The 9586-nt window shown below is 43.9% G+C and overlaps 2 protein-coding genes across 6 annotated transcripts in view; one reads left to right on the forward strand and one right to left on the reverse strand.

Annotated features, from left to right (window-relative positions):
• Positions 1–371: 371 nt before the first annotated feature.
• atxn7l3 (ataxin 7 like 3) lies at positions 372–6396 on the forward strand. Of its 4 annotated transcripts, none has more exons than XM_004071251.3 (14): positions 372–656; positions 1216–1258; positions 1347–1446; positions 1527–1659; positions 1751–1922; positions 2004–2101; positions 2180–2202; positions 2289–2334; positions 2765–2802; positions 2888–2956; positions 3045–3088; positions 3641–3712; positions 4744–4880; positions 4956–6396. In XM_004071251.3, exons 3-14 carry the CDS (start codon positions 1396–1398, stop codon positions 5153–5155), a joined length of 1083 nt encoding a protein of 360 aa, XP_004071299.1. In that variant the 5' UTR covers positions 372–656; positions 1216–1258; positions 1347–1395; the 3' UTR covers positions 5156–6396. The 4 variants fall into 4 exon arrangements, with proteins under 4 accessions (XP_004071299.1, XP_020560755.1, XP_020560756.1 ...); XM_020705096.1 differs by having other exon boundaries at positions 3048–3088; XM_020705097.1 differs by lacking the exon at positions 3641–3712.
• A 509-nt stretch (positions 6397–6905) lies between these two features.
• tmub2 (transmembrane and ubiquitin like domain containing 2) overlaps positions 6906–9586 on the reverse strand; it is a 3860-nt gene continuing 1179 nt past the window's right edge. The window contains exons 2-3 of one of the 2 annotated variants that reach the window (XM_023957383.1): positions 8916–9526; positions 6906–7826 (exon numbers count right to left, since the gene is read on the reverse strand). In XM_023957383.1, the coding sequence (XP_023813151.1) occupies positions 7439–7826; positions 8916–9511 (984 nt within the window). In that variant the 5' untranslated portion in view covers positions 9512–9526 and the 3' untranslated portion in view covers positions 6906–7438. Of the gene's footprint in view, positions 7827–8915 lie in introns of both variants that reach the window. The other variant, XM_023957384.1, reaches the window with a different exon arrangement.

The raw sequence follows: 9586 nt of genomic DNA on the forward strand, positions 1-9586 counted from the left end.
TTCAAAATTCTGAATGGGGCAAGTACTAAGCAGCCGTGATGTATATTAACCACAATATTTGATAATAAAATCTAAAAGTCTATAGAATCTATAGAAAGTCTATAAAATCTATAGCTAAAGTTAATAAAGGAAGGTTCTAAATCAAGCGTGACAATAGAACCGGAAGCACATATATGTACCTTCAGAGTAATTTAGTAATTTCTTTTTTTTGAAGAAAGTTCTTCTGAATTACATTTTCCTCTGTGACGCGGTTGACAGTTTGATATATGTAAATAATTGTAAAGTAAATAAGAAGAAATTATGACCAAATCCCAAAGTCTTGTCTTTAAATCCAACACCGTTTACGACATACAGCTTTTATTTTTTGAAAGTAAAACCCGAAGCCCGTCCGTGTTATTCTTCTTCGCTTTACTGCTGTGTGTGGCCAAGCTGTCGGCCTGTTCGATGTCAAGCGGGTTTCTAACGTCAGTTAAGCTAACCTCCACCTGCGGCAGCTCTGACTTCGGACAACAGAAGCATAAAACCGTAAATCGTAACGATGGCTGCGACTTAAGGACAAGCATCCCGTCTGCGTGTTTCATCCGGACCGAACCGGTTATGTGGCTTCTCCCAGAGAAACCGCCTGCTTCAGGCTGAGTTGTTGTTGGCACGACCGGGTAAGAAGAGGAAACAGTTTTCGCTCGAATTCTGATGCTATCAATCTGCTCTTTTAGGGTTACCGTCTGACAAACGAGGAAAATATATCCAAGGATTGTCTGTAGGCATAAATACTAATACTTTTTTTTAAACATATTAAATATGTTTGTGTTTAAACTGTTAATAATAAAAAAGGAAGAAAGTGCTTTTACATTCCTACAATTTAAAGTATAATTAGTATAATAACATCTAGATTCGACCAGATGCAATTATATATTAAAAAATTAATAAATAAGAACTCATTTACACCTCCTGTTTCTCATTAAATAGGAGGGGAAAGCGGTTATAACCTGGTCTACATGGAAAATTCAATTATTTATTACTTAATGGAAGTTTGTCTGAACCCAGCTGGATGTGTTTACTGTAGTATTTTTAGGCTGAGCTACCATGGAGTATTTATTTAGTTTCCAGCTTGCTTATGTTAAATAAAGTTTGTTTTTTCCCCTGAAAAAGCTTCTTCACCTGCATTTGTTTTGTTTGGAGATTGTTCATCCTCCTCTGTTTCCTTCTCCTGATCAGAATGAAGAAAGTTTTGCTACAAGGCTTGATATTCAAAGTAAAAGTAAGATGTTTGTTACTTTTATTTTCTTGTTTCCAGTAAACCTTTTCTTTTCTTATTTTAAAATGATTGTTGAACTTTTATTTTGAAGGACACCAGCTCATCACCTCCATATCAAGATATCCTGGATAGATTTTCAAATGAAAATGGAGGATATGCCTCTCTCAGGCCCAGACAACACCAAGCTGGAGGTGAATCCCCATCACCTCATTTGGTCATTTTACATAACCCCACCATTTTTCTTTGACTTGAGTGTCTTGTCTGCTGGCAGGCCTTGGTGAACGACATCTACTCTGAACTGGTGGAAGATGCGTGTTTGGGCCTGTGTTTCGAGGTGCATCGTGCTGTGAAGCAGGGCTACTTCTTTCTGGATGAAACGGACCAAGAGAGCATGAAAGAATTTGGTCTGTCCCGTTCGGTCCAATTGATTCTGTTCATTTATCGTTGTCTGTGTTTGCTTGACTTGTTTTTTTGTTTTTTTTAAATGTGTTTCAGAAATCGTGGACCAACCAGGAGTGGACATCTTTGGACAGGTGTACAATCAGTGGAAGAACAAAGAGTGTGAATGTCCCAACTGTAAAAGACTGATCGCAGCTTCCCGCTTTGCTCCTCACCTGGAGAAATGTCTGGGTATGGGACGCAACAGCAGCCGCATCGCCAACCGCAGGTTTGTCGGTGGCGACCGTTTGAGTCAGGCGCTGTTATTGATTCGGTTCACACTCGCGGTTTTCCTCTGCGTTTTGGCCAGACTCGCCAGCAACAACAACACGAGCAAATCGGAGAGCGACCAAGAAGACAACGATGACCTTAACGATAACGACTGGTCATACGGAGCCGAAAAAAGAGGTGAGCGTGGAAACGTCAAAATACAGACGGACGGTGACGCTACAAAATAAACACACCTGTGCACACTTTGTTTTTCAGCAAAGAAAAGGAAATCGGACAAGGTATTGATTTGATCACCTTTTGACACAATTTATTCGTTTTATTCTGTAAAATAGTCTTATTTAAAACAATACATATTTCTTTGCAGAGTCAAAATTCCCCAAGAAGATCAAAAACTCTGAAACACAAAAACGGTAAGTGGGTCAGAAATCTGCATCCTGTTAAAACAAATATCAAAAATATGTTGTTTCCCAACAGAGAGAAACTGGTTAAAGTACTATTTGCTTCAGTCTAATTAAATTTCTTCTACAAGCTCATCTTGTTAAAATTTCATTAAAATGAGGGATACTTAGATTATTTTTGGTTAGAATTTTGTTGGCCTGCAGTTGAATATTTTAGTAGAAAAATACATTTTTTTTAAAGGAGAAAGTTAACGGCTTAGCAGTGAAAAGTTTCAATGTATTGTTTTACTTGAAACGGCTCAGTGGGCTTTTCAAAATAAGAGTTCCGTAAAGAGAAAGGCCGTCGGACTACAAATGACAGTAGAATTGACTTGATTGTCGGACGTGATTTAACACAAAGCTTCAGTTTTGTGAATGAAGAGCTGCACGTTTCCTCCTCCAGGTGAGCTTGGGAGCAGCATGAGTGCAGATCCTTACAAGGTGACTGACGCCTCTCCTCCATTACGAGTGCAGGGCTGTGGGGCGTTTTTGTGCACCTCACTGATTGGGGTTTTCTCCATTTCAGTACAACTACAACGCTGGCATCAATTATGAGATGTTGGGCCCTGATGAAGTCCGATCCTTTCTAACTACAGTGAGCACCTTAAACACATCAGCAGGAAAATTTCATTTCTCAGCATAATGTACCATGTCTGTGTGTGTGTTTGTCTTTTTTATCACAGCAGTGTGGGGTCATATCAGAGCACACGAAGAAGATGTGTACAAGGTAGTTGGAAATATCCAAAATTATTAGTTGTTTTCTAGTTTCAGAGCATTTTCTTGTTTGGATGTTGTAACTTGTAGTTGTTTTGTCAGACTAACCTGCTGTAGGGTTGTCGTCTTCCTGCCCTGTAGTTTGGGAAGGTCGACCTGTCTGTCATCACGCTGAGTGTGTAGAGACTAACTCAGGGGAACACAAGTGGCAACCTGGAGATTTTTTCTTTTCTCCCTTTTAAAACAAAAACCAAATTCTGCAAAAGTCTTCCATAAAAGCGGACAAACATCAGCGTCAGTTGGACCAAGACGGCTCCGGTCGTTGACCAAACGTCTTGGTGTTGGTCATTGACCGGCTCCCAGCAGTCCGTCCCACCTCCTGCATGCGGGGCCGCTTTCCATCGTGCTACCCTCCTCCTCAGAAACGCAGGTTAATGCGTCCGTCTGCCTGAGGAGACGCGTTAGCATCATGGGAAGCCTCCCCCGGGGTGAGGCGTGGAGCTGTGCGGTGGGTGTGGGCACGCCGTCAGTCAGGGTCATGTAATGCCACCTTGTGTCCCTCCAGGTCTCAGCGATGTCCTCAGCACACGGACGAGCAGAGGATGGCCGTCAGGGTGTTCCTCCTGGGGCCGTCCGCGTGAGTGTGCCTCCCCCCACCTCACCCGATAATACCCATGATCCACTGCAGTAAAGCAGAGGATCAACCGCTCATCTCAACAGAAAGTCATTTCCTTCAGTCTGCTTTCTCTCACTGATTTGGGGATTTCTTTGTCTGAACCTGAATTCATGTTTTCACTGTAGAGGCTGGTTTCTGCTTCAGAGCGATCGGCCGTTCTATCAGTCGCATGGCGCCCCCGACCAATCGTGCGGTCTAGTTCCTAATGGGGTTTTACTTGTGACTGTCCACGTTAAACTGCGACAAACTTATGAGTGGCGTTTATACTTTTCAAGCCCAATGAGGCGATTGCGTCCAGCATTTCAGCGGTTTGGTATTTTATTTATAGTGGTATATCTTTCAGATTCTGCTTTTCATGAACTAAATACATAAAAAAAAGAACATTTTGAAAAACAAAAGTCATTTCCAGAAACCAACAGGAATTGTGGGGCATAGCTGACCGTGATCATATGATGTTTGGGTACTTTTCAACAGGAAGGTACTTGGCCTGGTGTTTGGCAGCAGAGCCGCCACCAGTGTGTGAATGTGTGTGTGACTGTAAAGCGCTTTGGGCCTTGTAGGTAGAAAAGCGCTATATAAGTATACGCCATGGTGGTATCTTCCGACAGAAGATATTTTCTTGAAGCTTCTGGCCGCAGCCACCGCTAAAGTTCAGCCGTTGCTCCAGTCGTCCTCCTTTCCCTCTTTCTCAAAACATCATCATCCAATCAGTGATGTCCCATAGTTCCAACCCCTTCCAGTTTCTTTCTTTGTTTAATATTTCAGGAGATTGTCTGAAATCTTTCTTTCTTATTTGAAATAATTTTTTAGTTTTTGACTTTGTAAATTGTTGTTGTGATCTTGAATGCGTTTGCACCTTAAGGCCACCGTACTTTTTTCATGTAGAACGTGGGGCAAAGAAGCTGAATAGCTGTGGGAACTCGTGTTGTTGTGTTTTATTGTGGCTTCACCTGATTCAGGTCTTCCTCTGTTTTTTGGGTTTTGCGTAACAGGCCGGTTCTGCCCGAGGCGGACTCCGTGGCGGGGCCTGAAAGCTTCGACATTCCCGACGGACAGGCCTTAATGAGCCGGCTGCAGTGGGAGGACTCCCCGGAAATCTCTCCGTCTGACTCGGCCTCTTCCAAAGCGAGTGAGGAGACGTCCGGAAGTCCTTTCCCGATCAAACTGAGGACGGATAAGGAACCGATTTCTGTTTCACTTACAGGCACCAACCACTCAGACTCCAGGAGGCCCAAGAAGAAGAAGAGGCCGCCTCTGGGACTGAACAGCGGAGGTGGGATTGGAAGTCTGAGCGGCGGTGGCGGCAGCGGCGGCTCTCAGACTAACATCAGTTTATCGACCAAAAAGAAGAAGCCCAAACTCACAGCACCTTCCATTTCAAGCATCTATGATGACTTAAACTAGCATGAGCCCGTCTGTCTGAGCAGCCCCTCAGTAAACTCCCTCCTTTCACGCCGTGGTGGAGCGTTCCTTCAGCAGCACAGGAATCTAACATTTTCTGGTGAAGTGTCCAAATTCTTCAGTTCACCTCAAACCACAACATTCCAGCTAATTGGTTGCAGCCGGTTTAACGTGTTTTCCTTAGATGAAGACTCCAATAATCAGTTTATCTCCATCTACGAGTTTCTACAAACAAAAAAGATTTTTCTTTAGTGTCTGACGGATTTGAAAGAGGGACGTAGAACAGAGTGAAAGAATCTTTCTATACTTGATTCTTTGTACCTGAAGGTAAACAGATTTAGTTACTAAGCAGTTTTATAATACTTCATTAGGTTGTCTTTGCAGCAGGTTACTCACCAACTCTATTTAACCACAGGTTTATTTGATCATGAACATAAGGAGAAAGCAGGGATAAACCTATCAGATCACTTCCTGCTACGTTTGTTTGGTGTTTGCCGTAGCATTGACAGGAACAGCTTCAGAGCTTTTATTGTGAAGCTTTGAAAACTTGAACAGGGTTCCGACACTTGGCAAAGGAACAGACGCCTTACTGTGACTGGTTGATGTGGCGAGCGCCGGCTGTTTGGTTGCTCCATCTTTCCTGTCTGCAGAGGAAGTCGTCAGGAGCGGGAGCAGCAGGTGTTTTCAAATTAAGAGCCTAAAGTAGGACGTGAGGTCTTCTTTAAGGTCTGGTGGCTTCATAGTTTGTGGTGTATTTCGGTTTCTCCGTGAATACGTTCTTTGAAATCATGACGGCGGCGCCGATGGGAGGAAAATCTCGTCTGCTCTCGCTTCAGCACGCTTTGAAAATCTGGGAATTATTTTTGCAATTATAAGTTTGTGCCTCTTGATGCTTTATTTCTAGTGTGGACGTTTTATTTTGCACATGTGGTTGGAGATTTGTCCTCTTTATTTTTACAAAACACATCCCAGAATGTGATTTTTGTAAAAGTGTGTGTGCCGTTTTCAATATTTAATTTTGTTTACATCAGGAAGATATTTAAGTTTTTGGATGCTGCTTTTATTGTGATGTGTTTATATGCTGTGGTAAAATGGAGATGAAGTTTTATTTTATTTTATGATCCAGCGTTTGGGGCGTAAGCTTAAGGAGAACAAACAGAATCATGAACCCAACGGCTTTTTTTCTTTTCTTTTTTTCCTGCTTTGCTCATAAAACCGATCAATAATGCTTTCTGGTTCATGGATGTGTGATGTTTGTGCTTCTTTTCTGACCAAATATGTCATATTTGATAGAGTAACTTATGTACAGGTCAACATCATCTGCAGAAAGGCTTCTTGGTGCAGAACTTCATCTGAATCTGTTTAGCGGTTCATTCCCCGTTTTGCTACAATATTCCTCATTTAGTCTGAACTCAAGAGATCATGTTCTCACTAAATTAATATTATTTTTTACATTTTCTGGGTTTGTGCATATTCTTACTCGAAGTTTAAACTCTCCCCTTAAAGCTGAAATGTTGATGAAAACCTGAAGCCGTGTTTGTTTGCGGTAAAAGAGCAATGAGGGTTTTTTTCCAGCACTGCAGCCGTCTTTACATGCATTCCAACTTGGTGTGATGCTCTGGTTATTTTCCTTCATGCATACTGATGTTTATATGAAAAATAAACTTATATTGTACCCAAAGTCAGACATGAATTAGATTTTAAACTCTGTAAAACTTGACCATAGTGCCCATTTATACCTGTAAATTTCCGGTATATTTTCATTCAATCCAGTCTATTGATTTATTTACAAGGAATACACATTTACAGTCTCTTTTTCCCCCCATACAGAATTATGAAAATAACCTAACAGAGCAACCAGAACTGCCATTTTTACCTAAAATATGCTCACAATTAGACTTGAGTCAAAAGAGAAGAAGCACAACAGTGAGTTATGAAACCTGAAGCTAAAGTCTTGACCCGAAAAACAAAAAGAAAATCCAGAATGTCCAAGAAACGTCATGATTCGCACTAAAAGTCAGAGTTCCAGCATGTTTTCCACCACTTCTAAAATAATGCTCCAGTTTATGTTAATTCTTATTCTTTGTATTTTGCTATAAACTCTCTTTTTCTTGGTAAATGAAAGCCTTTGCCACCCACCTTCCCTCTCCCACATGCTGCAGTCAGCTGTGGCATCATCAACAGGGCGCTCGTGTCGTTCCGCCTCCTCAGACGCTCGCCTACGGCTGCAGCTAATTTTGTTTTCCTCCTCGGTCTCTGAAAGCGTGAGCTCCTGCCTCCACCTTCTCAGCGGCTGTGCATCCCAAATATCAGAAAGCTAAAGAACACAGTGACCCCCACCAGGGAGATGGTGGCGGGGGCAGTGAAGAACTGCCTGTAGTTGATGCGAAAGTACCACACCACCGCCAGCACCACCACGAACACGGGGACCACCAGGCTGCTGGTGCTCACCGCCAGCCCCGCGGCCCTGAACCCCCCCGAGACCTCGGGCCGGACCTCTGCCCCGGACGGGGGCTCCTCGTCCGGGGCGGCTTCGTAAAGAGCCGGTGAGATGTGGCAGTGGATGACGCTGTTGTCGGTGATGTTGAGGGAAAACAGAGTCCTCCTGGAGTCCTGCAGCAGCTGCCCTCGATAGATGAGTTTGACTTGATGCTCCCGACCGGAGAAATATTTACTAAAAAGTCAAAGATGAGATAGAAAAAGCTGTTAGGTTTCCGGTTTTATGCTCCTGTGCTGCTTCTACGGCGCTGCAAAAACAGTCTGGCTGGAGAAAAAGTCAAAAATAACTCAAATTTGAAAAAATGTTCTTAAAACAAGCAAATATCAGTTAAGGGGGTTAAAAATAGTCTTACCAAGAATTCTTCTTTTAAGAACACAATTCTAGACTTGTTTTCTTTTTTTTCACTTTTTTTTTTTTAACTTGTCCTGTCCAACAGCTGGGCAGACAGATGAGAGCTGAAGGCCTCTTGTGTTGTTGGACATATTTTACTTTAACAAGAGGGGTTATGAATCTTCACCCAAACCAGAGGTATGTCTGAATAAACCCCTTTTGTAATCGAGGCCAAACTTTATTAATTTTAATCATATTTGAAAATCTTTTGTGTTGGACGGAAAAGAAAAGAAGGGAAGAAGACAGAGGGATGTTGGAGAGGGGGGGAAAGGAGAGGGGGGGTGAAACCATGAAGCAGCATAAAGCAACAAGCTACTGGATGTTTATCATTACGGTAAGGTTCAGATAGAGGACAAATCTCAAAGGGGCGGGGCCTGTCCACACACACACTCAAATGTTATAAACACACCTGTTAGCTGCAAAAATGTCCACTTGTACACAATACTAATATCGTTCACACAAGCATACTTATGCCTTCAAACCAACTAGTGTGAAATATTTCATTCAATCATGCAAACTATTTATGTAGAGGTGAGCTAACACCTGTGCTCAGGTGAGTGTTTATGTTCTTCTAAAATGGATGGTGGAATGTGAAAAGAAGGGGGGAGAGTGCCCAGCCATCCCCACCCCAAGACCCCCGCAGCAGCGGCAGCCAGAACCCCCCCCCCAATGCCACACGGCAGCGGGCAGAGAACAACCCCCCCCGGGCAATCACATCCGCCTAGACTTGTTTTCTTAAACTCAAATAATTTTACTTACTTTTACTACTTTTACTGCAAAAGTCTTTACCCCCAAAATGTGTCCTTACACACATGCAACTGCGGTTAAAGGGAGTATGATAAGATGATGCACAGAAACATTGGTTTTCCAAACCTTTTTAGTATTCCCACTGTGTCTTGTGGATCCAGAACAGCCACCTCCTCTGTGTCATTGAGAAACTTGAGACGGACACTGATGGAGGGGGTGGTGTTGGTCAAGACTGACATGAGCTTTCCAGGTTTCCTTCCTGATCTTCCTGGTGCTTCTGCGTCTCCATCCTTCTCCTCCTCGTCATCTACCTCCTCTTCTCCACCACCAGAAGCCTGCCGCCCTCCAACCGGTGGTTGTTTGCTCTGTATGTTCAGGAGCAGGTCTGTCCGAGCGCCCTCCGCCCCCTCGCCCTCGCCCTCTCCTCTTTCGGACGCCTCCTCCCCGTCGTCGGGCTTGTTCTCCTGAGAAGGTGGAGCGCTCTGCTGTTCGGAGGCGTCCGCGCCGGCTGATCCTCCGCTGTAGCCGTCGTGGCCTCCCAGACCAATCAGAGAGGCGTGGGTGCCCATAGTGAGGATGGTGCCCAAAATGTGGTCTCCCCGATCAGCCACGTGGGTTGAGAGCCAGGCCAAGACGAGGGCCAGGACCAGGAGCAGCACGCCCCCTGCTGCTGTCACCTCCTCCTCCATCCCATCCAACATGGTCAGTGCACACACTGCCATCTCTGTCCGTGGAGCCTGCAGAGGAAACGGCTCAATTCACCGACTTTTACCCACCAACCCAGAGGGCATCGCTCC

The sequence above is a fragment of the Oryzias latipes genome, chromosome 8, assembly GCF_002234675.1.
Source record: "Oryzias latipes chromosome 8, ASM223467v1".
In the NCBI taxonomy this organism is placed as follows: domain Eukaryota; kingdom Metazoa; phylum Chordata; class Actinopteri; order Beloniformes; family Adrianichthyidae; genus Oryzias; species Oryzias latipes.

Excerpts from the sequence above, each read along its gene's own strand:
- atxn7l3 (XM_004071251.3), top strand. The coding sequence starts at position 1,396 with ATGAAAATGGAGGATATGCCTCTCTCAGGCCCAGACAACACCAAGCTG. Across the intron at positions 1,447-1,526 it reads CAGACAACACCAAGCTGGAG|GCCTTGGTGAACGACATCTA; the intron begins GTGAATCCCCAT and ends GTCTGCTGGCAG. Across the intron at positions 2,203-2,288 it reads AGAAAAGGAAATCGGACAAG|AGTCAAAATTCCCCAAGAAG; the intron begins GTATTGATTTGA and ends ATTTCTTTGCAG.